Raw genomic sequence first — 26,717 nt, forward strand, 5'->3', positions numbered from 1 at the left:
CATCCACCTAAATGCAGCCATACGGCTACAAAGGAAAGCTATACAGCTTTCTCGGAAACTTCGCAGTTGACGAAAAAATCGTCCTGGTCCACTATTCGAACCCGGGACCACTGCTTCACCGGAGCAGTCGCTCTACCAACTGAGCTAACCAGGAGGTAGTCGTTAGTAGCGCGAAAGCCAATTGATCGAGAACTCTATGCGAAGGACACGTGTTAATCGACGAGATTTAGGGGAAATCCCCAAGGTGGAGTAAGTTTCTGTGAAGGAAAGTTTGACATCCACCTAAATGCAGCCATACGGCTACAAAGGAAAGCTATACAGCTTTCTCGGAAACTTCGCAGTTGACGAAAAAATCGTCCTGGTCCGCTATTCGAACCCGGGACCACTGCTTCACCGGAGCAGTCGCTCTACCAACTGAGCTAACCAGGAGGTAGTCGTTAGTAGCGCGAAAGCCAATTGATCGAGAACTCTATGTGAAGGACACGTGTTAATCGACGAGATTTAGGGGAAATCCCCAAGGTGGAGTAAGTTTCTGTGAAGGAAAGTTTGACATCCACCTAAATGCAGCCATACGGCTACAAAGGAAAGCTATATAGCTTTCTCGGAAACTTCGCAGTTGACGAAAAAATCGTCCTGGTCCACTATTCGAACCCGGGACCACTGCTTCACCGGAGCAGTCGCTCTACCAACTGAGCTAACCAGGAGGTAGTCGTTAGTAGCGCGAAAGCCAATTGATCGAGAACTCTATGTGAAGGACACGTGTTAATCGACGAGATTTAGGGGAAATCCCCAAGGTGGAGTAAGTTTCTGTGAAGGAAAGTTTGACATCCACCTAAATGCAGCCATACGGCTACAAAGGAAAGCTATACAGCTTTCTCGGAAACTTCGCAGTTGACGAAAAAATCGTCCTGGTCCACTATTCGAACCCGGGACCACTGCTTCACCGGAGCAGTCGCTCTACCAACTGAGCTAACCAGGAGGTAGTCGTTAGTAGCGCGAAAGCCAATTGATCGAGAACTCTATGTGAAGGACACGTGTTAATCGACGAGATTTAGGGGAAATCCCCAAGGTGGAGTAAGTTTCTGTGAAGGAAAGTTTGACATCCACCTAAATGCAGCCATACGGCTACAAAGGAAAGCTATACAGCTTTCTCGGAAACTTCGCAGTTGACGAAAAAATCGTCCTGGTCCACTATTCGAACCCGGGACCACTGCTTCACCGGAGCAGTCGCTCTACCAACTGAGCTAACCAGGAGGTAGTCGTTAGTAGCGCGAAAGCCAATTGATCGAGAACTCTATGTGAAGGACACGTGTTAATCGACGAGATTTAGGGGAAATCCCCAAGGTGGAGTAAGTTTCTGCGAAGGAAAGTTTGACATCCACCTAAATGCAGCCATACGGCTACAAAGGAAAGCTATACAGCTTTCTCGGAAACTTCGCAGTTGACGAAAAAATCGTCCTGGTCCACTATTCGAACCCGGGACCACTGCTTCACCGGAGCAGTCGCTCTACCAACTGAGCTAACCAGGAGGTAGTCGTTAGTAGCGCGAAAGCCAATTGATCGAGAACTCTATGTGAAGGACACGTGTTAATCGACGAGATTTAGGGGAAATCACCAAGGTGGAGTAAGTTTCTGTGAAGGAAAGTTTGACATCCACCTAAATGCAGCCATACGGCTACAAAGGAAAGCTATACAGCTTTCTCGGAAACTTCGCAGTTGACGAAAAAATCGTCCTGGTCCACTATTCGAACCCGGGACCAGTGCTTCACCGGAGCAGTCGCTCTACCAACTGAGCTAACCAGGAGGTAGTCGTTAGTAGCGCGAAAGCCAATTGATCGAGAACTCTATGTGAAGGACACGTGTTAATCGACGAGATTTAGGGGAAATCCCCAAGGTGGAGTAAGTTTCTGTGAAGGAAAGTTTGACATCCACCTAAATGCAGCCATACGGCTACAAAGGAAAGCTATACAGCTTTCTCGGAAACTTCGCAGTTGACAAAAAAATCGTCCTGGTCCACTATTCGAACCCGGGACCACTGCTTCACCGGAGCAGTCGCTCTACCAACTGAGCTAACCAGGTGGCTAGTCGTTAGTAGCGAGAAAGCGAATTGATCAACAACTCGAAGTGAAGGACTCGTACTAATCGACCAGATTTAGGGGAAATCCCCAAGGTGGAGTAAGTTTCTGCGAAGGAAAGTTTGACATCCACCTAAATGCAGCCATACGGCTACAAAGGAAAGCTATACAGCTTTCTCGGAAACTTCGCAGTTGACGAAAAAATCGTCCTGGTCCACTATTCGAACCCGGGACCACTGCTTCACCGGAGCAGTCGCTCTACCAACTGAGCTAACCAGGAGGTAGTCGTTAGTAGCGCGAAAGCCAATTGATCGAGAACTCTATGTGAAGGACACGTGTTAATCGACGAGATTTAGGGGAAATCCCCAAGGTGGAGTAAGTTTCTGCGAAGGAAAGTTTGACATCCACCTAAATGCAGCCATACGGCTACAAAGGAAAGCTATACAGCTTTCTTGGAAACTTCGCAGTTGACGAAAAAATCGTCCTGGTCCACTATTCGAACCCGGGACCACTGCTTCACCGGAGCAGTCGCTCTACCAACTGAGCTAACCAGGAGGTAGTCGTTAGTAGCGCGAAAGCCAATTGATCGAGAAATCTATGTGAAGGACACGTGTTAATCGACGAGATTTAGGGGAAATCCCCAAGGTGGAGTAAGTTTCTGTGAAGGAAAGTTTGACATCCACCTAAATGCAGCCATACGGCTACAAAGGAAAGCTATATAGCTTTCTCGGAAACTTCGCAGTTGACGAAAAAATCGTCCTGGTCCACTATTCGAACCCGGGACCACTGCTTCACCGGAGCAGTCGCTCTACCAACTGAGCTAACCAGGTGGCTAGTCGTTCGTAGCGAGAAAGCGAATTGATCAACAACTCGAAGTGAAGGACTCGTACTAATCGACCAGATTTAGGGGAAATGCCCAAGGTGGAGTAAGTTTCTGCGAAGGAAAGTTTGACATCCACCTAAATGCAGCCATACGGCTACAAAGGAAAGCTATACAGCTTTCTCGGAAACTTCGCAGTTGACGAAAAAATCGTCCTGGTCCACTATTCGAACCCGGGACCACTGCTTCACCGGAGCAGTCGCTCTACCAACTGAGCTAACCAGGAGGTAGTCGTTAGTAGCGCGAAAGCCAATTGATCGAGAACTCTATGTGAAGGACACGTGTTAATCGACGAGATTTAGGGGAAATCCCCAAGGTGGAGTAAGTTTCTGTGACGGAAAGTTTGACATCCACCTAAATGCAGCCATACGGCTACAAAGGAAAGCTATACAGCTTTCTCGGAAACTTCGCAGTTGACGAAAAAATCGTCCTGGTCCACTATTCGAACCCGGGACCACTGCTTCACCGGAGCAGTCGCTCTACCAACTGAGCTAACCAGGTGGCTAGTCGTTAGTAGCGAGAAAGCGAATTGATCAACAACTCGAAGTGAAGGACTCGTACTAATCGACCAGATTTAGGGGAAATCCCCAAGGTGGAGTAAGTTTCTGCGAAGGAAAGTTTGACATCCACCTAAATGCAGCCATACGGCTACAAAGGAAATCTGGTCGATTAACACGTGTCCTTCACTTCGAGTTGTTGATCAATTCGCTTTCGCGCTACTAACGACTAGCCTCCTGGTTAGTTCAGTTTGTAGAGCGACTGCTCCTGTGGTCCCGGGTTCGAATCCTGGACCAGGACGAATTCTTCTTCAACTGCGAAGTTTCCGAGAAAGCTGTATAGCTTTCCTTTGTAGCCGTATGGCTGTATTTAGGTGGATGTCAAACTTTCCTTCACAGAAACTTACTCCCTTTGGGAAATTTCCCCTAAATCTGGTCGATTAACACATACTCTACTGAAACAGAAATGCATGGTGCACAGGATGTATAATGCAGATAAAGTTGTTGGTCTATTACTGTCGTCTTCAACGGATTCTAAAGCAAACAAGTTTGGTTTTCGAGACGTTGACAGCAAGAAGAATTTTAGAAAACCAGTCAACTGCGTTGTAAACATCATGTTGGAGCATGTTGATCGACGATTGATAGCACACATTTTTAGCCAACAAAACGGTATCATCGGCATATTGGTAGACTGTGCACTTTGAGATGGCAGAGGAAAAATCATTGATAAAATCATTGATATTTGAAATAATAAAAATGGTATTAATAATAATAATTTGTTTATTGATCCCTAGTGATAATACAGGTATTGTCGGGTCAGCTCAAGCCAGAAAGGCTTGTCGGGCTGTACCCGGCAGTCAGAGGCAGAAACAGAACGCATTTACGTCAGTGTACGGCAATCCCTGCCGGTGACTTAAAAAAAACGAAAGAACAAGTAGGGCAGGAAGCATTTCTAATTTCAAAACAGGTTTCCACAGATAAATAATTTTAAAGATCATTTTGATTGCACAGCAAATATGGCTTCACGAAGTGAATTTAAGGTGGCGGGAACATAATATTTTTTAACTAAGCGTCTAAATCGGGTGAAGCGTCTGGGTACATCGAAGCGCATATGGTGTCGTAGTGGTCTTGCAGGTACATGATTAACTAGGAATCACTGTTCCAGAAATGAGCACGAATCACTGCTTGTAAAAATAAGTTTTCAAAGGAAGGCAAGTGTAACGCTGAAAAGGTATTTCTATCATTGGGAATATTGATATTATAGGCAACACTACGAAGGATGTTTTTCAAAACAGAGTTGAACTTTAAACGCCACGTAGTTGAACAACGATTGTAAACAATAATGGAATATCGTAAAGAACTGTAAGCTAGTGCATGAACAGTGATTTTGCGAGGCTGAATTGACATAAGATGTAGGCCGTTATAAATATGCACGATAATCCGCTGAGCGTACTACATATATTATTCAAATGGGTATTCTATATCACTTCATAGTCAAGAGATCCCTAAATATTTTACACTGTCGGAATACAACATCGGGGCACAACTGCAAGAAACGCAAGAAGAAGGGTGTAAAAAAAGGGTTAGATTGGGTGAAATGTTCTTGAGTGGATTTCGAAAACATACGAGTTCGGTTTTTTGTGGGTTTACCGTGATGGAATTAACATCAAACTAATTCATGAGCGAATGCACATCTCCTCGAAGTACATTTATTGATTCACAATAAGCGGGGCGTGTCAACAAAAGGGCAGTATCATTAGCGTATTGAAAAATACGGCAATATGTCACCACCAAAGGCAGATCAAATGAAAGTGGAGATAAAGCAGAACCAGATTTTAACAAAGATTTAGAACTAGAGTAATCCCCCACGCGAACAATCTGTGTTCTGTTGCCCAAGCGATCCCTTAAAGGAGTACTGACACGAAATTTCAAAGCTGAGATAACTATGTAAAACGCTTCGTTTTTATCAGGAGATATCGCCCAGCAAATTTCAACAGCAACCGTTCAGCGAAACATATTTAAAATCCATTTTAATCTTCGCCCGCACGAGAAAGGCCAGAGCGGGTCGACGTGACATCATCTGCTACGTGCCCCAAACTGTCGACGCCGGGGCTCCCGTGACGAAGCCGACGCGCTGGCTGTGGTTGGCGCGCGCTGCTCGGGCGTGTGTACACGTCATGGTTTTGGGACTGACGTCATGCTGCCCGGGCCTGTGGGGACGGCGATGACCTCGGCCGGTCTGGGCGCGCGCATGCGCTCGCTCGCGCGCGCTTCCAGAGAGGCAGCGATACGGCAAGAATGGTGACGCCATGTGATACATGCTGTCATGGCGGCCGCTCGGCGTTTTTTTGTCGAAACCGAAACTGGCACGAATAAACGACGCCGTAAATGAATGTTTACGCTGCGCTCGACTGTCTAATCTGTCATTCTATGATTAGTGGGCTGGTAGGCACGCATAGCAGCGAAAAAAAACGTAACATAAAAATTTCGTGTCAGTACTCCTTTAACACGTGCATTAAAAGGACCCCAGGACCTCAGAAGATTTAACGTTTCTAGCAAGACATGGTGTGCGGCATTGAATGCTTTGCTCACGTCAAGAAAGAGGCCACATGAAACCTCGTTATTTTCAAAGGCCGAATACAGCAAATCAGAAAAGTCTTCTAATAATACAGTTGTGCGTTTTCCCCGAGTAAAGCCATATTGTTCTCGCGATAGGACATCAAACTTTTCTTAAAAACTGGTCACGGTTACGAGAATATCTTTTTCAAGAATCTGGAGGATGGTTGAAAGAATGAAAATGGGCCTGTAATTTTCAAATTTTAAATGAACCTTCTTTATTTAAAGGCTTCACGCGAGCAGTTTTTAGTTCCTTGGGAATATAAGAGCGTTCTATGAAACTATTTACCATTTGCAGAAGTCCTTCTTCCAGTACCAATATTTTACACTGTCGGAATGCGATTTACTCGTCCATTTGTTTTGTTGGCGGGCTACGCTTATATGTTCCAACATTACCGTGATTTATGCTATGTTGCGTTGTTACTTGCAAATTTGTACCGAATGTTTTATTAAACGTGGGGGGAATGCTAATGGCAGCAATACAACCAACTTTCATTACGACACACACTTGCAATGCAATTGAAAGAGATAATCGTCATAGTACGCAGTATTTGCGTGCAGCGCACGCCAAAAAAGTGGGATTTTCCGGCGCCTCACGGGCCTAAGCACTAAGAAGCCTCAGAGCTCCTGCGTCGATCGAGGCGCTATATACAGAACACAGCGAGTCGACGATGTCGTGGGCGCGCGACAGTTCGGTGTCTAGCTAAGGAGCGATGCCATGAGAGCAAGCTACAGCGAGGACGTGTGCTATCCAGCGTTCCCTTACTGAAGCATAGTCCCCGCGTTATTCAGTGCTTTTCAGCCTACCCGCGTTTCTGCAGGCCTGATAGGCGTTTTCCCGTGTCTACTGTACTCTCCAGCATATTCAATCGCTCTCTAATGCTGGAAAACGCGGGGGCTTTTGGCAGGGACGTCTTTTCTAGACAAAGAAAACCCAGCTGAACGGGGAACAGCTCTTTTCACCCCACTTACCACCTCGGCTCAGTCCTTTTATTTGAAATAGTAGTGTCAGCAAAGTCTGGATCACCCAGCCCCTGGTGGAACGAGGAATGTTCACGCAGCTTTAGACGCAGAGAGGTAGTCTGGAAGAAGCTTTGCCATAACCTTTGCCTACTAAATTGGGGCAATTTCAAATATTTTGGGGTGCATTCAAACGCACTATTTCTAATGACAAGCTTGCTTATGACTCCGAACGCAGTTCGTGTCTTTCTAAGTCTGACAATAAGCGTGCAAAGAATAAGATTTCTTCGATCGCGGAATCCAGTTTGTACAAACAGATAGTACAGATTCTTTGGGGATATCTCCAGATGAACTTTATGAGTCCCTGGAGACGATTGCTAGCGGCTCCAAGCTCGTTTTCCAACTGCTTAAAAGGCGTCCTTTCCTGCGCCTGACATGGTGGACGACTTTGTAGAGGTAACCTCCTCAAACTCGCTGACACCATGTCAAAATTTACCGGGCCCGGATGGCATTACTGTGACACGCTACAGCTCTTATTTGATGGGGCTGGGGATCATTTAGTGAATATGGTGAACTACTCTGCCCGCAATGCATGGATCCCCGATGTGTGGCGCCTTACCAAATACATCATATACTTAGGAATGCTGAGCAGGTGCTCGTGATTGAAAGCATCAAGCCTATTGCGCTCACGACGAATGCTGTTCAACTAATGGAACGGATCTTGCAACGCCTCATCATGCAATTTGTGCCCAGAGATAATATCTTCACACTGAGCCAAATCGATTTTAAACATGCTTGTTCTATTTGGAATACGCATATGGACCTTGAAAGCAGGGTTAAACTTAGCCGTAGCTGTAACCGCGTTACCGCTTTAGTGACCGTCGGTACTCAATAGCTTTTGGCAGCGTGGAATATCCAGAGTTGTTCTCCAGGTTAGAAATCTTCAATTTCGAAAAGTACACCATAGCATGGCTTTTTTTTCATTTCTAAGAGACATACAATTCATTTGTATAAAGGGCAATATTTGGTCCTCTCAGCGGCCAGAGACTAGAGGTGTACTGCAATGGGCTGTTCTTTACCCTGTTCTAGTTAACATCCTCGTAAGCTCAATTACTGTGGTTACGGGTGTCGATTCACGTGTCTATGCCGACGATATTGGGTTTTTTATCAGCCTGGGATATTCAAGCCATCTACGTATCAATGCAGTCATATTTGAATATCGTTGCCTCCTGGTTAGATAGTATTCATGTCTATAAATGCCAGTAAATGCTCTTTATTAGTTTTTCCTGTCGACACGCATTTCAATGCATCTCTTTGTTACGTACAGGGCATCATCTCTCAGGTTGCCTCTTTAAGATATCGCGGAATGATTTATACCAGTAATCTAGACTGGTATCGCCGTACTCGGCAAGGGCGCTTGTGAACACGTGGTTTTTGTTTGCATCATTTCGATGTTGCTGCAGGCGCTTCGCAAAGTGTCCTGATTCGCCAGTATAGACGTGATCGTAATCTGCACAAGGAATGACGTAGACAACTCCTGGATACCTCTCTGTCTGCAGTTTGTCCTTCACGTTCCAAGTTCATGCCTTAGTTTGCGAGACGGCACATGGGGAGTTTGCACGTTGTATGAGCGTAGTATGTGTAACCGAACCTCGCTGATGTCGCGCACCTACGGAATTGCCAGCCGCTATTGAGGTCCGACGTCGGCAGCATGCGCAGGGCGAGGACGCTGCCGCTGAACAGGGTCGGTGAAGCCCTCAGGGTAACCGCACGATGAAAGCTCGAGCGAATTCGCGCATTGTCCGCCATCCGGTCCTCTGGCTTGCTGCAGATCCTTTCCGTTCTGCGGAGAAGGGAGGAGACCACATACCGCGTCTGTGCTGCCGGATACACCGAATGAAAGTGTAGGTACCAGCCGGTCTTCTTTCGGAACACCGCAAAGGACAGCCCCACGCCATCACTCTTCACCAGGACGTCTAGGAATGCCAGGCGCTCGTCGGCATCTTCCTCAGTCGTCAATTTGATGGCCGGTTCCATTTCATTGAGGTGAGCACTGAAAGACTGTAGAGAGTCTTTCGGCAGCACACAAAAGCAGTCATCGACGTAGCGCAGGAACGTCCTTGGTTGCGGTGCAAAAGAGGCGAGGGCACGCTCTTCGAGTGGCTCCATCGTCTGGTTGGCGACTGTCACGCAAATCGATGCGCCTATCGCCGCTCCATGAACTTCCTTGAAGAATGTCTCATTAAATGTGAAGTATGTGTTGGACAAACAAAAATTAAGCAGCCGACCTAGGTCGTTTGCCTCGATGGTGCTTCTTTCTGGTAGCCTGGCATCAGTACTCAGTGCAGAGGTGCAGACGTCCACAGCCAAATCAATGGGAACGCTCGTAAACACTGAGACAACGTCAAACGACACCATGGTATCAGAGACGTCGAGCTGAAGGTTTTGAACCTTTTCAATGAAGTCCTCATTGTTGCGGAGATGGGCTGGGCTGCTTCCGACGAGTGGGGAGACGATGCGATGCCGGAAGCTGGAGAGCCTGTGGAGCGGTGAACGGGTAAAGTCAACTATTGGTCGCAAAGGAACACCAGGCTTGTGCAGCCTGCGTAGACCATATATTGTTGGAGCGGATCCATTGTGACAGAGGAGCTTGTAATACAACCGCTTGTGTTGAGGCGTACAGCGTGGAAGACGTCAGCCAAGAGCTTCTACAGTTCTCGTTGAACCTTTTAAGTCGAATTCTTCCTAAGACTTGCATAGGTGCCGGTGTAACCCAACAAGGCGAGCATTTTTGTCCTGTACTCCTCAGCGTCCATGACGACGGTGGCGTTAGCCTTGTCCGCAGGCAGCACAATGATTTCCTCGTTGTCGCGAAGGCTTCTTACAGCCGCGCGTTCACTCTCCCACAGCTTGGATACTTCGGGTTTGGCGCGTATCTTGGAGAGGACGCTGACTGCACGCCTACAGGCCTCGTCACGGAGTGAGGGCTCTACGAAAGAGATGGCCTTTTCCACTGCACATACCACCTTCTTGGGGTCGGGTGCAGGTCCCGTATTGAAGTTCAGACCAAGTCTGAGCACAGATAATTCAGCTTCTGCTGGCTGGTAGTACAAAAGGATATGGACAGCATTCCTGGGAGACTGATGAAAGGTGACTGCACGGCGCTCTCTGAGCCTTTCAAGCTTATTTTCGTGAGCGCGTTCGTTCTTTCGGTTCTGCAGAGACGCTTGAAAATTTACGTGCAGCTGGATACGTGCAAGCTCGTCCGGATAGCACTCCTCAATATGTCGGTGAGCAAAAAAGGCATCATTTCGCAGCTGCTTAAGCCTATCTTTGCATTCAACGATACGAGCTTGGAGTAGAAGTTTTTCTGTCTTCGAAACCACGCTATGTCCAAACTTCGTTTGCACGGGCCTGTAGGGCCGCAGCGAATGGGGAATCAAGCCGTGAGACTTACACGCAAGGTTCAAAGCCAGGTGCCTCTTGAAAGCTACAATCCTCGTAGTGAGCGAAACGTAACGGCGAATATCAGTGATGGTGGGTTGGCCATACGCCAGGCGAAGATACGCAAAGTCAAGGGTATGACGGAAGCCCATCTGGTCGGGATGAATTTTCAAGAAGAAAGACGAGGGCGCCGACCACGAGTTCTTCAGAGTTTAAAAGGAATCAACGTTCGGCTTCCACACGGAAGTCTTGGGCCCAATAAAATCTGGAAGGGAAATAATCGCCTTAAGTACATGTCCCAAATGTCGCTTAAATTCCAAAGAAATATGAAATGAGCTACAAGATATATTTGATGCGAAGAAGGGTGGGAGGTGGTTAAAAATACGAGGAGAGGTAAAATTCGCCTAGATATGGGGGGAAGCCGTGCCACTTAATAAATGAAGGCGGGATGCTATTTGCATCACTTCTATTAATTGGTTACGGACAGCTCGACGCCGCTCTCTGCTACTGTTCTACACTACAGGCTTTGCTCTAACAGAATGCCTGCGGGTCCTTGATTGTTGGATTACACTGTTTCGACAATAGGATTTGCACACAGTACAAGACTTTGCCAACATTGCATTGTCCACACACATGCGAACGCTACCAGCATTCGAGAATACGAAAGAAAAAAACTAAATGGTGTCCTTCCTAACTCCTTGTTATATAACACACACAAAAAAACTCATATTTTGACTGCCTACTAATATGTGAGCTTTTTTCCAGTCACTGTGTTACTCACCCAGAAGATGTTAGGATAACATTACTACTGAGCACAAATTTCTTGTTGCGAATGTGTTCAATCAGGCTCAGCGTCAACATTCACGTGAAAGTATGAAATTCCGATATATCTAAGCTCCGTGCGCCACAAACCGAATTATTTAAAAGTCGGATTCAGTACTATAAGCAATTTCTTTGCAAGCGCACCTGACACACTTGATTTACCGCCAATTGGCTTCTGTCTAGGGTTTGGTAGATTTTCCATGTACGGAAACAGACGCCCGAGTCTCGATGCAGCTTCGGGAGTCTTTATGGGAGCGGGAGTGAAGGTGAGCGAATGTGCCTGTGGTATCGTGAGAGAGAGAGAGAGAGAGAGAGAGAGAAAGAGAGAGAGAGAATCAACTTTTATCGAGCCCAATAAGGTATTGGCCAGTGCACGCAAGCACCGGATGGGGTGGAACCCTCTTCTCGGCTCCCATATGCGTCTAGCAGCTCCTGGCTCCTGGCCCCTGGCCCCTGGCTGCCAGCGCGAGCTGGATCGTCAGGTCGGGGCTAGACAACAAGGTCTCCCATCGTTCTCAGGGGTCGGGATTGTAAATAGGGGTGGGGGCGGGCGGATCTCAAGAGACTCAATTAGCGTCTCGGTTGGGGCCAGTTGGTTCACTCTGAACTTCCAAAACAGCGCAACCCAGGCGGCACAGAAAGTGTGCCCCAAGACCGGCCCGTCTATGGCCGCTTTCTGGCATGTCCGGCCAGCATCCAGGTTCTGGCAACCACTGATCATGCGTTGAACGGCCAACATTCGGCAACCAGCGCTTCGGTATTTTTCCGTCCGCCCGTGTCCGGACGCACAACGGCAGCTAACCGGCTGCCAGATATTCAGTTCTCTTACGGCTGCCGATGTTGAGAAAGAGAATGGCCGAAGTACGGCCTTAGGGCATCCGTTTTTTCTTCGGGAAGCGGTAATCGGCCGAAGCACGGCATGCGACCGGCCACAGAATATGCGTATTCTTGCGGCAGTTGGTGTTCGAAAGGAGACCGGCCGGAGCGCGGCTGCCGTGCATTCGTTGTTTCAACGGTGAACCGCGCGTCCGGCGGTAGAATATTCGTTCTCTTCGGGCAACCTGTGTTATGAAGGATACCGGCCGACGTGCGGCGACAGAATATACGTTTTTCATTCGGTTAGCTGTCCTCGGCCGAATTACGGCAAGTGAATGGCCACAGAATATTTGGCAACCGGTGTTCATGAGGAGACCGGCCTACGTAAGGTATCTGGTTATACGTCATTTTTCGGCAAACGGCATACAGCCGAACAACGGCACGCGCCTGGGCGCAGAGAATTCATGCACAGACGTGTTTGGAAGGAGACCGACCGGTTTATTCCTGGGGGGAGAAAAAGCCGTTAGGGAGCCGAACGACGGGGACGCGTTTTTCATCCGCTCCGTGTTTCTACGTTTTAAATGAACGAACATCCTTTGTCAAACAGTAATGAGTGTTCTCGGTGAACGGGCAAGGTGCAAGGACTCACTGGACATTAGCAGGGAGCCTTTTAGGCCATCTAAATGTCATTTATTGCCACAAGAAGACTGTGCCACACCGACGGGTGTGCTAAGCCTCGCCAGTCATCGCCGCTACCACGCCTCTGCCGCCGGCTTCGTCGACGCATCAGCTCGAGGCTATTCGCCCCCTCAAGAAATGGAGAGCATTGGAGACATCGACCCGGCAGAGATGTCCGATCCGAGATGGTTCACCAAAATAACTGGCCTTCAAGGCCATCGAGCAAGCGGCCACCATGCAGGAGCTAAACCGCCACCATGTCAAGGACTCCCCACCAAAGAAAGGCAAGTGCGAGCAAAAGCGCAAGTTATTCTGCTTACAATTAATTTGCGACAAGCAATGTTGCACTATGTTGTTGGTGATAAACGTAGAAGAGACTCGCTCGTGCATTGGTAGGATATACTTCATGCCCTGCACTATGTTATATCATGTGATTTTACGACTGCCTATTTAGAAAAAAAAATTAATTTAAATTTGCGATAACAACAGAGCCTTGTCACTGACGAAGACTAGCTGTTAATTTAGTTCCGATGTTTGAAGGTGAGCTTAGCTACTCTTGGGATATGACTCATTTGGTTAAACATAATCGCCAGCATCCTAGCAAACACGTATTTTGTCAGGATTTTCTTGCTCAACGCAGATTGTTCAGTTCACGCACGATTTGGCTCTTGCAATAATAGGCTTAAAGTGGTTGACTGTATATTCTTGGACTGCAAAAAAGCAAATGATGGTGTTCCATATCATCTTCTGCGTAGTACATTTCATCCTATGAACTGAATGAATCGGTTTTTGAATTTTTATTACTATTCGCCCTACAGCTTTGTTCAAAAGTGCTGTGTAGTTTACTGGACTATAGCGAATGAACGTGATTCCGTATACCTGCAGCTTTATTCGAATTTAATAATATCCTGGTGTGCTGATTCAGAAAAGTTTTTGGATGTTAAGCAGTGTGTTAGCGGCACCTTTACAAGAAAACCTTCATTCCAATTGAATACGTATACCGTAAATTATGCTGCTGTGACAACGGCCGAGGCATATAAATACCTAGGAGTTTATTTAGGGAGTGGTTAGAGGTTAAATAAGCAGGTTCACACCATATAAGTTACGGCTGCATATGTTTTTGGCTTTCTGAGACGAAATTTCAGTGAACCTCCATCTAATTGAAAAGAAGAACCGTATTTCACTCATGTGCGCTCAATCTTGGAGTACGCATGGGTTTTCGTGGATCCCTACACCAAAGAGCTGGTTGATACGCTCGAAAACATACAGAATATGTCAGTGCGATTCGTATTAGGTAATTGGCAAACTCAACTTAGCATGAGAGAAAGTAAAAGTAAACTGAAATGGCAGGACGTGAAAGATCACAGACGAAACCGCAGGTTGAACGTTTTTCGTAATATCTATCATTCGAAAACTGGAGTAGAAGGGGAGAAGTATGTCCAAGCGCCATTCTACATATCGCAAAGTGGGACCGCTAGCTTAAAGCAAATTATTAACTTTCCTTTAAAGGTGACGCCTTGCGCGATTCATTTTATTTTACATCAATACTGCAGTGTAATTATCTTCCACGTATGATTGTATTAACTGTTTATATTGACGATTTTCAGCGGGCTTTGTAGAATTATTTTGTTATTTTGTCTCATATTAATGCTTAGTGTTATGTATCTCCCTTTTGTAATGCATGCAAGGGCAAGCAGGCATCAAATAAATAAATAAATAAATAAATAAATAAACTTGCAGAGGCGCAAGTTTGCCTCCGATGGGTTGAGAACCCTACGCATTCAACCTTGACCAATAAAATATTTATTGCCCTATTCGTTGCAGTATGCAAGGTTTCCTGTATACATGCTACCATTGCTGTGTTATTGGTTTGAAACAAATCATGTAACTCTAATTGTACGCCTTTCCTTGCGTGAACACAGAGGGATACAACTGCAGCCACCTGAAGCAGGGCGTCATTCGCAACGCGTCTAGAATTTTTTGAACGTAGTATGACAGAAGAAAATTAAGTTCTTTTGGACTATTAAGTGGTGTGGACGTATACTCATGAAAACAACATTAAAATAGATTGAAAATGAAAGTACCTGTTCGCTCCTTCTTAGGATCAGCCCTGCGCAAGATCACCAGAAAAGTTGATCGAGTAGAAAATGTCTTTGCAAGAAAAATGGGCAAAAACTGGACATACTTTTTTGTGAAGGAGTTATATTAAATGCTCCTGAGTGTTTTGTTGAGAACCAAAACGCTTCGTAAAGGCATTCACGCCGGTTTGATATACATTAAAATTGGTCAAGCAACTGTTATAAAAATTGTTTATGCAGTCATAGCATGAAAGTGTTCCGGAATATTGCCCTAAAAGAAATTGGCTAAAAGCGGCGAAATTTATCTCTCTGAAATTCAGGTCAGTAGCCAGCGTATACAACGGCGCTCCACCACAGAGGCGTGTTTGTTATTGTTTCCTCTGTTCGCGCAACCACACTACAGTTACTTTTTCAATTGCCCTTCTTCAGCTCAATTGGTGTTGTCACTAATTAAGAAAGCATTCCAAACGTTTTTAGCTGTTGACAAAGTAAACGCAGTTCCACACAGTTCGAAATCACCGCGGAGCGGCGGCTGTCTTGACGAAGATTCCGTTTAGTTTCGGCTTCTATCTTGTCAGTAATGTTAGAGTCGTCTTAGCGGCTAATTGTGATACAGTTTGTTCAGGCCGTTCGGAATTCTCCAAAAAAGTATTTCCTCCTCCTCCCCATCTTCTGCTTAAACAATAATAGCCTCAACTTTCAGAGTACGCAAAACGCATTAAAGAATTCTCCTCCCCATCCTCTGCTTTAACAATAATAACCTCAACTTTCAGATTACGCAAAACGCATTAAACAACTCTCCTCCGCATCCTCTGCTTAAACAATAATAACCTCAACTTTCAGAGTTCGCAAAACGCATTAAAAAAGTCAGCGCGAGTAAATGCAACCTTGCCTTTGATAGCTTTCCACGCTCTCGCTTGGAATGCGTGGCCGAATTCGATGTACACTTCGGGGAACAAAGTAGGGCAGTAAGCGGGATGCGTATTGACCGTCTTGACATTGCCTTTGGCATCACCCGCGAAGTGCTGTGAATGAATATTCTTGGGCCGCCTTTAGGTATCCATGTCTTTGGCGATTGTGGCTGTCCTTCGCGCAGCAGTAGCGGTGCTGCCACTAATTCTTTCCTGCGGCCTTTTGATCCTTTCGGACCCTGCAACTTGCAATTATAACTATGTTTCTTAAAAAACTTCCGCCACACAACCGAACCGCACGCAGCGCGTGTTTTTACGTGCGCTGAACGGCCGGTCGCGACATCCACCGACCCAGAGTTCCTAAGCGGCGGCGAGAGTCGGCGCTGGAGTCGCGCGCAAACTGCAGTGTCCGGTGCCTATTGACAAAAATAAATGCTGAGCACCTTAGCCCGATAACAAACAAAGCATCAGTCCGCTGACCATGAGCGCAGGTGTTTTAGGCTTGTGTGTGCCGATTTATTTTGAAGGGCATGTAAGATAATACCAGCCCAGTGGATTTGAAGCTTTAAACGTCGCGCTACTGAGAGCGTTTCAATAGCTGTAACTACTTAAAGCGGCGCACAACATAACCAAACACTCCGGTGTGTGTGATTTTGCAGCATGTTACATACCCCCCGGCGGTGTGAATAACCTTTACCACCCTCGAACCTCTCCTCCCCCCCCCCCCTCGCACACAGACACACACAGTCTTCTGTGCACGCTATAGCCCTTTCGCAACTTCGGTGCGTTACAGCCTAATTAGTGTACACATCGGGCAGGGAGGGGATCCGGACATTTCGGTGCAGGACGTCTCGGTACAGACAATACGGTGCACAGAATGTCCTAAAGAATCTATTAACACTTTAGCTTTAATATTGTAACGTAGTCAGTTCATACGATTTTACGTACGAGCGTTGTTTTGCACCGCCATGCGTGGAAACGAACGCTTAACAGAACGCTAAACCATCAGAGTGTCAAACCAATTTCGGTAAGATGTTAAAAATCACCGTTGGTAATTTATTTGGTTACCGTTACCGTTACAGTTACCGTTGGTTACAGTTACCTTTGGTAACTGATCCTGTGAAGGCACATTTCGCTTTCGTGTTTCACCAATTCCTATGAACGCGCTGTGAACCACATTTTTTTCAAAATTTGTGCAACCAATTATCTCCATTTACTTTACTATATGGATTACAGTTGGGACTTTTCCGACATCTGCATTATTGCAGAAATGCAGGGCGTTTCACGGCTCCCTTTATTTTCGGTAATTAGTTTGCTTTGCTTATTTTTTGTAGTTTTTCAAATTTTCAAATCTTCATACAAAGATTACTTTTGAAACTTTCGCGAAATCTTCATTATTGTGGAAATGCAGGGCGTTACATGGTTCGTCATTTTCCGTTTTTATTTTAGTTTTTCTTCTTTTTTCAGTTTTTTTTAAATTTCGTGCGACCAATTATCTACATTTACGCTATTATAACGTTTACTGGTGGAACTTCCGCGGTATCTGCATTTTTGTAGAAATGGAGGTTGTTACACAGTACTGGCAGTGAGGTTGCTCGGCAAAGAATGCTACGCATCAAAACTAACCAACCATCGCAGTTACAGTGGCGTTAATAAAGGCGGGGGGGGGGGGGCGAGCGGGGAGGGCTAATCCCCGCCGGCTACCAGCTCTTTTGGTAGAGAGCTTGTGCCTCTCCTTTGGGTAAACTGAATGTTCAAGCATTGACGACGACTGTCGCAGCTCTTGTCAAACCAGCCTATTCAATTTTTTTCTTATAATAGAAAAAAAGGAGTTATGTCGGGGGTGTCCATGATATGCGCGAGTTAATTACCGATGTGGTGACCGAAGGCCAAGAAAGAGTGATTCTTGAAAGGGGGTGTGGGAGGCAATGGGTATGACCATGACGCGCGGAGGGTGTATCCAGCAAGCTTATATCTCGATGGTGGAGGCAAACACGAACGATATTTGCCATTGTGTGATGAGCGGCTTTTCGGTTAGCTTGTTGTTAGAGATATTGTGGGAGCTCATGCCGCAGTGTTTTACGAAACAGCGTTCTGAGGTACGGGGTTACTGGAACTAGTTCCTTTTCGGAGGAGCGGAGCAACGCCACCGTTCCATTAAGAGTGTGTGGAACTGTAACGGTAACTTGTTACGTTTACGAAGGAACGGCAGAGGGAACGTCGCTCCTTCTGTAAACGTTCGATTTGGCTATTTTTGATGGCAAGGCTTTAGGGCTGACGCTAGTGCAAAAAGCCGCAGGCCAGTACTGTGGATCTTTTCCTGTCAGCTGCCCAATTAGTCCGACCTTCCGCAGGATGTACTTCCTGCGAAAGGCAGAAGAATAACCACGCACCAGGCCGGAGCCTGTTAAGCAGGCTGCAACCGGTGCGCACGGCCATGTCGCTACGTCGGCTGCAGATGCGCATAAGACAGGTGGTCCGGCGCCTCTTTGATTCGTATTCTTCCGCGACCTCTTATTTTGTACATTAGAGTGGGACGTGAAAACCGAGCAAACGAAGACGTCACTGCACTGTGTCTACTGCACGCGTGTTTTCTACAGTACAGGCAGCCGAGCCCGCCAAAGTGAACGTATGAGAGACGTGTCTGCGGATTCGGCAGCGTTGTGCTCACCGCGTGCAAAAACAAGGCGTCAAGTTCCCCGCTACCTAGCGCAGGTAGTTAGACGAGGTGCGGTGAAGCCCCGCGTGGCCTGACCCGCACCTTTCTCGCAGGACGAATCAATAAAGGTCATTTCTCTCTCTCTCTCTCAAGTTCTCAGCCTATGGTTCTTCAAACATTTCCGCTGCAGCCCTACGCGAGTTGGGCTGATCTCATGCGCAGCAGCAACCATTCCTGAAGGCTGCAACCCGAACCTAACCTCGAACGTACTATCGCCCCACTTCACGGTCATGGCGCTCGAACGTGCCGCCGTCTTTTTCACGCACAGAGCAGACTTAGTGTTTCGTGATGTGCCAAGTTTGGTTTGACGATTTGTTTTCGAATTTAGCTGGGAAATATTGCACCACCTTTGCTTAGCATTATATCAGTGCGACGATTGTGGTGCACTGTTACGGACCGCTTGCGACCATCCTTCAGCCGGGCACCGATGGCGAACCGAATACCGGTAGCGTAGCTGATGGCTGCTGCAGTGCGCAGAATTCCTCCGTTCGGGCGACGAGAAGCCGGAGGCCCATCTGAAAAGCTGTTTTATGCGTGACTAAGGGAAGAGCATAAACAGACAGGAGACAAGGCTGCGACAAAAAGGGGAACATGAATTTTCAATCCGGAGAGTAACACTGAAGCTCTGTTGTTTGCGCACTGGCTCAGATGCTCACGCGGAGGAAAATTTCAGGCGCAAACCACAACGGTCAAAGTTATGCGCCCGGCAGAACAGAGTTGTAACTGCCATCAAACAAAACATGAACAAAACAAACACTGTCCGTAGAGAGCGCGGGTTGCATGCTAGCACACGCCTATGAGCACATGCGGAGGCGTCTCCTGAGCCCGAGGGACTGAACCAACTGATATTCAAGTACGCACGGCAGTACCCTCAACAGCTTTGGTGGAACGGCTCTTCAGCATCGCCAACGAAGTTTTGACGAGAAAAACGTGTTCTTCTGTCCGACACCAACATCGAGATGGAACTCTTGCTGAGTTCAAACAAAGGACTCTTGTATGTTGCGAAAATGTATTCTAGACATCTTCCCCCTCATACTGTAATATTGAATCAGCATTTATTAAACGCGTATGTATTGTTCCTTCTGTCTTTTTGCACATTTCTTTTGCACATTCTTTTGCACATTTTAAACGCAGCATCCCGACTGCGCATTTGAAGACCCAAGTAGAAAGCACCGTATGTGTTGCACTTGCCTTCCTACAGATGAGCCCCAGAGTTGGTTGCACTTAGGCATGTCTGAAATATGGCCGGTGCTATCTGAAAAAATTCTTCTAGGAGCGTTTCGTTAAATATTTGCAATCTCCAGTTGCTATCTCCAGGTAATCTGTTGCCACTGGTGTTCATATTCGTATGATATACGTTGTTTGATGTGTTATTTCGCCTCAGGATTACCTGACACTATATTGTAATTAAAAAATTCGAATGTAACGTTAATGTAATGACAGGTTACAATGTTCGAAGTGTAACTGGAACGTGTTCCTTTCTCAAAGTAGGAACTTGTAACGTGAATTCGTTTCAAAATTGGGAAGGAACGGGGAACGATCTTTCGTTCCTGTTTTAAAGGAACGTGTATAACAATGGCTCATGGTGAGCGTATAGCATCAATGAGGTGACGCTTCGGAGACGTGTAAGGTTTTCAGGGGAAAGCGAAAATAATTTGGCTGAAAAAGAAATCTGGGGTAGATGGAAACCTAAAGACACGGGTAACGAGGGGTTGGGTGCAGGCTTGTACGAAGATATAAAATGAGATTATGAGGACGCGTGCAAACATAAAGCGAATGTTGGTTTGCCAGAATACGGGAATGAGGGGTACTTGTACGCACAACCCGCACGAGCTTCGTCAGCCTTGAAAAGATATTGAAGCTGCAGCGGGGTGGTGCATGTTTCAGCACGTTTAAACTCAATCCCAATTCCGCCGTTCCTGTCCAACTGTGCCTATTCACTCGTATTCTTTTCCCATTTTTTACCCTCCCCCCACCCCCGCCGGCGAACGCCAGCGGGGAGCAGAGGGAAGGGTGTTTATGTGGAAGGCCCTAACCACGCCATGAATAATGGCACTGCGCTAAAGAATTTCCCTTAGTTGCAAAGGCTGGTGAACGGGAGGAGACAGCATGTAACGGGGGATATGGGTAGAGAAAGAAAACAATGGAAAACGGGCTGGGTAAGGGGTCTCTGTTGGGGAGGGGATTATTATAATCCTACGGAGCTTTCCGAGCCACGTTTTGATTTCCTGCTCCGGCCACTCGCTCCCGGAAAGCGCCGCCGATAAGGCGTTCCACTGCTAAGCATGACGTTGATGCTAGAGTACGCGCTCCGGCTAAGTCAATATTTTGCTTGAAGCATTAGTAACGAGCATTTATTTTGGAGTGTATAACGTCCATGGATTCGAGTTTTAGAGAAAACGAATTATGAAGCGACCAAGAAACTTAAAGTCTACGTTATGTGATTTTAACATCACAGCACTGAAAAATTTAATTGCCGACCTCGGTTAAAGTCACAACATATTTCCCAGGTTATGCTCATTGCAGCAAACGTTTAAAGCATCGTTCGGAATACTAGAATGTTTGGAGACGTAGTTGAATGCGTTTCTGCAATTTCAATTTTCTGGATGAAACACTACCACGAGACCAAAGTTTGCTGTCAAAAAAATCTGCAGAAATTCAGAGAAATGTCGTGTTATTCTTATGCCGCTTTTTAGAATGTGGCTTTTGTGCAGCCAAATATGGCTAGGATTCGCGCAAGAAGTCGTATTACTTGATTAGTTTTAAATTTTCTTTTTTTCCAACGAATTACTCTGCTTTGCTTTAAGGGCCTTTACTTCGCTAATTATGTTTTCTTTTTCAGAAGACACAAGGCGTACTGCATGGTTGGTGCGTTTGCGTCATTTTTTATTCGCATTTGCACTGTTAGTTAGCGGAATTTTCTTGTTTATTTGTTTTTTCTTTTGGAGGGGGGAGATGTATAAGATGCGTATTTTTGATTTTGTCATATCATTGCCGTTGAAATTTTATTTCGCCTATTTCCTTATATTAGGGGGTTTTCAAAATTCTGTCGGACCAATTATCTATATTTACGCTATTGCAGCCACGGTTCTGTAAGGATCAATAGGTTTCTATTGGATGCCAGGGCAAGGTTAGATACGAGGAGAAAACTACGAGTCCTTGCGAACAATGGCGGAATAGGATAGATGAGATCGTATGGAGCTAGGGGATCGAGGGTCAGTAAGCAGGCGCCACCGTATTTACTGCAGTGTGGTTGCTATGGTCCATTGGTCCACAGCATGGTCAGTTGTTAATAAGTGCACTGTGAACCAAAAATTCAAGTATTGATTGATTGATTGTAAGGTTTAGCGCGCCGACGCAACGCAGGCGATGAGGAGCGCCGTAGAGGAGGGCTCCGGAATAATTTTGACCCCCTGAGGATCTTCAACGTGCGCCGAAATCTCGTACACACGGGCGTTCTTTCTTTTCCCCTCCATCAGAAAAGCAGCCGCCGCGGCCGGGAATTGAAACCGAGACCTTGTGCTCAGCAAACAAATTCAACTATGTTCCGTCTGCTGTTGGCGTCGTGTATCGCAAGCCATTGCCTTGCCTTGTGGGTTTTGTTATATATATGTCAAACCGGTCGCAGCGTCAATAAACGACTGCGCGAGCGTTATGTCTCCATCCAGAACTCTTCACTTCTTAACTTGGCTTCTTATTGCGACACGTGTACAACTGCTTTATCTGACCCAACCGGGCTATTCAAACATACCAACAAGCATACAAGAGAAGTGTCAGAGCCTTTTTACACATCTAAATTTGGTGAGCCTTGCGTCAGGCAACTTTCTCTGAACATTCACAAAAGCAAAGTCTGTTATCTTGCGGAGCGTGTGACTTGACAATTTGCAGACTTGTGCATTGATTCCTGCTTCAATTAAGCTGTTCTGCAGTGATTGATTGATTGTTGAGTTTAACGCGCCGACGCAACACGGGCGGTGAAGCGCGCCGTAGTGGAGAGCTCCATATTAATTTTGACCACCTGGATATCTTTAACGTACTCCAAAATCTCGTACACAGGGGCGTTTTTGCTTTGCGCCTCCATCAGAAAACCGGCCGCCGCACCCGGGAATCAAATCCTCGACCTCTTGCCCAGCAGCGAAACGCCGTAGCCACTGAGCCACCGCGGCGGGTTGTTTTGAAATGCGCGGGTTTCTGAATGTATGTTTGCTTTATCAATAAAAATATGAGTTGTGAGTGCAGCGTTGTGTTTGTAACGTTCATCTTCCTTGTATTTCTTGCACTAGTTGATCTTGAGGCTCTCTACTACGTTGGCCCGAAACAACACAACAATAGTAACCCCCCCCCGCACCCCCTTACCTGTCAAAAGCTTCTCGGTTCTCGCGAACAGTCAGGCTCTGACCAGTTCCTTGCTGAATGAAAGTCCACACTTCGGGCGTTAGCTTGGCCAGGGCACGTTGCTCGATCTCGGCTACGTCGGCCGGTGGCTTGGAATCGTCGCCGCCCGAAGACATGCTCTCTTGTCAACACAGCCGTGCGTTTGGTCGCAAGGGCCCCCGTGGAGTGTTTCGGCACACAAGTTACACAACCGAGAGCAAGGCGCGATAGTGCTGAAAACGGAAGCACTCCGCTCGTTCCTCGGTTCGTTGGCCGAGCGCCACGAGCGTGTCTCATTGCCTGCGAGCACTGACAGCAGAGCGCCGCCGCAAAGGGCGACGTATTGATGCCCCTCTTCGCCAAGGCCGAGCCACCACTCTCTCCCTCTCCCGCTGTGCTCCGCGCGTTTCCTGCCCTCTCTGCTTGTGTGTCTCTGGGCCGTTAACCGTTCGTTGATTTTTACTGTCCGGGAATTTTTACCCTGTGCGTTCAGTTCGTCGCCGAAAAGAATGATTGGGCAACTCCTCTCTGGGGCCGTATATTGCAGGTTGCTCGAGGTGGTCGCTCACTCGTACACTGCCAATTAGGCTTCGCCTATCACGAAGAGTTGCGGCGGGCTTGCTCTGTAGTAATTTGGCCGACCGCCGCTCCAAAGAGTGAATAAAAAAGCACCCTAGAATTGATTGACACTTCCTACTCAGGTGCAGCAGTCGACTTGATTACATTCGCCCTACCTCATCACGTTGGCAGCAGCGGAACAACTGTTGCAGTAGTGCGTGTCCCGGGACACGTGGACGTGATGGCGCATGACTGGAACAGGTGGACATCATTGGCGCACTGATTCTGTCGAACCTGTGGAAAGTGTCTCCAGTCCGCTTGTAGAATTACTTCGTGCTAAATGGCCAGCACACCAAAGAGAAGAAATGCAAATACGATGCTGCAGTAAAGGATCCTGTCGAAGTAATTTGCGCCAAAAAAGAAAGCAAAAACAAAAAAAAGGCGGGGAACTACAATGCAGAGGATAAGAATGAGATCAAGAGTTGTTTCGTAAAAATCGCAAATATTTCGCTTTCAAAGCCGTTAAGCATACCTAAGTTCTGGGAGGATTTTGTTTTGTTTATCTTACCTTGCTTCTCCTCGACACCTCTTTTAACGTGTCCTTTTATTTAATATCGCCTAAACCAATCTTACGTTTATTCTAAATAAATGAGTTCTGCTACACTCACGTACTTCCGTCTTACTTCAAACATCCTTAATGTTTTTTTACTAAGCCTTCTTGACATGTATGACGCATCCTACCCCTTGTAGTAGATCGTCAAGGTGTTGCCTATATGCATGCTTCTTGATCGGCAGTTACTTCAATATTTCACTGGTTGACTGAATGGAGTGTCCTTCACCAAGCCATAGAGACACACCAAATGTTTCGCTTTCGGTAATAGAAAAAACCTACCCTCTCTAAAAAATAAATTATCACTTGTACACGGACGCGAATGCATCTGCTCCACATTCAAACGTACACCATGTAGTTCATCTGCCATTAAAAGTTGGTTATCAGCTAGTTTAGGTTATCCGCGGAGGAGGGGCTTTCTTTCATGTGCTGAAATCCTACGGGTTATTCACATAATTGATTCTACAGCTCACGTATCACTTCGTAATTACATCACGTACACACATTCACATCATCCTCGGACCGCCATACTCGTTCATAAATCAGACACTCTGCAATAACACACCCTTCCCATTAGTTGGCAATATACCTTCATTGAACTCATCCCACCTCATCAACCGCATGGAATGCGCAGATGTCTATCTGGACTGATGCAAGGCAGCAATACGCACCTCTTCATGAGATTGATCCCAAGTGCACCTTCAGAATGCCACCTGGACTTAAGCAAGCGCGAGGAAGCCATTCTGCATAGGCTACGCTTGAATGTGGCCTACACGGGACATTACCTGTACAAACTCCAGCAGGCATCTTCACCTCTTTGTTCCAAATGTGACTCACGAGAAGACATCCATCATGTTATATGCGTGTGTCCAAAGTACACCGTGCAAAGACAGAAACTCATATTATCTTTGTGCAGGCAGCATGGTGCGGGACTTGAGCTGAGGGCTGTTTTGGGTCCATGGCCGGGTCCCAGTCAGGCTGCGTGTGCAATCAAAGCTCTTTTGGAGTCTCTTCAGAGCACAGAACTGGACAGAGTTTTGTGATTGAAAATTTTGGCCGCATCAAACGACATAACTTGGTTTTCACATTTTTTTCTCTTTTTTTTTCTTTTGTTTTTTTTTCTCTCATCTAGCGTAGCAAGCCAGCCCGACGGCTCGCCTAACATCGCTGGTTTTCATTAAAGTTATTCTCTCTCTCCCGCCTAAGAAAACTCTCACCAGTCTCTTTATTCTAAATATCTACAGTCCCCCGCAGCGCGCCCTAGCTTCTATAAATTACATCCTTCAGAACGTTAAAGCTATGACGAAACATCACAGCCTAGTCCTTCTCGGCGACTTTAACGCCCCTCATACTGCATGGAGATATACCAAAACAAGTAAGAAAGGAGCGCAAATGCACGACGCTGCCCAACAAGCTCACCTCACGCTCTGGACCAACCCCGCATACCCCACCCGCATCGGCAACAGCGCGGCACGAGATTCCACCCCGACCTCACATACGCTTACAACATAACATGAGCGACTTGGACACGCCTCTACGAAACATTAGGCAGTGACCATTATATCACTGAATTCAACATAAATCACATCCGCTCTCCTCAAAAAGCGGCAATGCTAAACTGACAGTCTGGAAATCCTTTCATGACTCCCCTCTCCCCACCACAATTGAAGACATCGAAACATGGACCCAAGATATACTCAAAACTGTCGAAGCCCACACTCGCACCCTAGCCATAACAGAATATCACCCTTCCGTGGACATGCATCTCCTACATCTGTGGAGTGCCCGAGAAGTGCTTATCCACCGCTGGAAAACAACAACAAAAAGCTCAAAACACGCATCGCCCACATCACACAACAAGCAGCCGACTATGCTCGCACCTTACACAAACAAAACTGGACATAATTTTGTAACCGATTTCAAGGAACTCTCAGGATTAAATCCTCATGGAACATTCTCCGCTCCGCAAAGCAGACACCGGCTACACCATCCGTCGCCTAATCCACAATCACCACCTCAATGATACACAGCTCCAAGCACAACTCCTCACACAATACGCAGACCACGCAACACAACCACCAAACATTCCACCTCGCAGTTACCAAGGAAAAGAAAATCCCGACCTTGACGCCCCCTTCACTCTCATTGAACTCGCCTTCGCTATCAGCAACCTAACTCGCAACACCACAGCAGGCAAAAACCGAATACACAACAAACTACTCCGCAACCTGAATCCCGAATGCACAGCCGCACTGCTTGACTATTTTAATAATTGCTGGACAATCAACTATCTGCCCCTCAATGGAAACATGCCGAAATCACGCTTATTCTGAAGCCCGGAAAGCCAGTCACCCTAGAAAATCTTCGTCCCATACCTTTAACGTCTTGTGCAGGCAAGTAATAAGAACACATAGTTACTAATTAGCTCACAGCGTACCTCGAAGAAAACCGCTTACTACCTCATACCATGTTTGGCTTCCGCTCACACCTGTCCTCGTAAGACGTCCTGTTAGCTAAAAGACGAAGTCCTTACACCGCTGACCTCACAAACCAAACGCGCTATCCGAGCTCTGGACATTAAAGGAGCCTCTGACAATGTATACATAAGGCTATACTCGAAGGACTTCATTAACTAACTGCGGCACACGTATATACAATTACATACAAAATTTTCTTACT

At 46.6% G+C, this 26,717-nt stretch overlaps 1 protein-coding gene across 1 annotated transcript in view; it reads right to left on the bottom strand.

Annotated features, from left to right (window-relative positions):
• Nucleotides 1-23,176, bottom strand: part of LOC144179595 (2-Hydroxyacid oxidase 1-like) — a 92,439-nt gene extending 69,263 nt beyond the window's left edge. The window contains exon 1 of the mRNA XM_077708014.1: nt 22,853-23,176. Coding sequence (XP_077564140.1) covers nt 22,853-23,007 — 155 coding nt within the window. The 5' untranslated portion in view covers nt 23,008-23,176. The remainder of the gene's footprint in view (nt 1-22,852) is intronic.
• Between the last annotated feature and the right edge of the window lie 3,541 nt (nt 23,177-26,717).

The sequence above is a fragment of the Haemaphysalis longicornis genome, unplaced genomic scaffold (genome assembly GCF_048455015.1).
Source record: "Haemaphysalis longicornis isolate Haplotype H1 unplaced genomic scaffold, Haemaphysalis longicornis Haplotype H1 scaffold_4, whole genome shotgun sequence".
NCBI lineage: Eukaryota > Metazoa > Arthropoda > Arachnida > Ixodida > Ixodidae > Haemaphysalis > Haemaphysalis longicornis.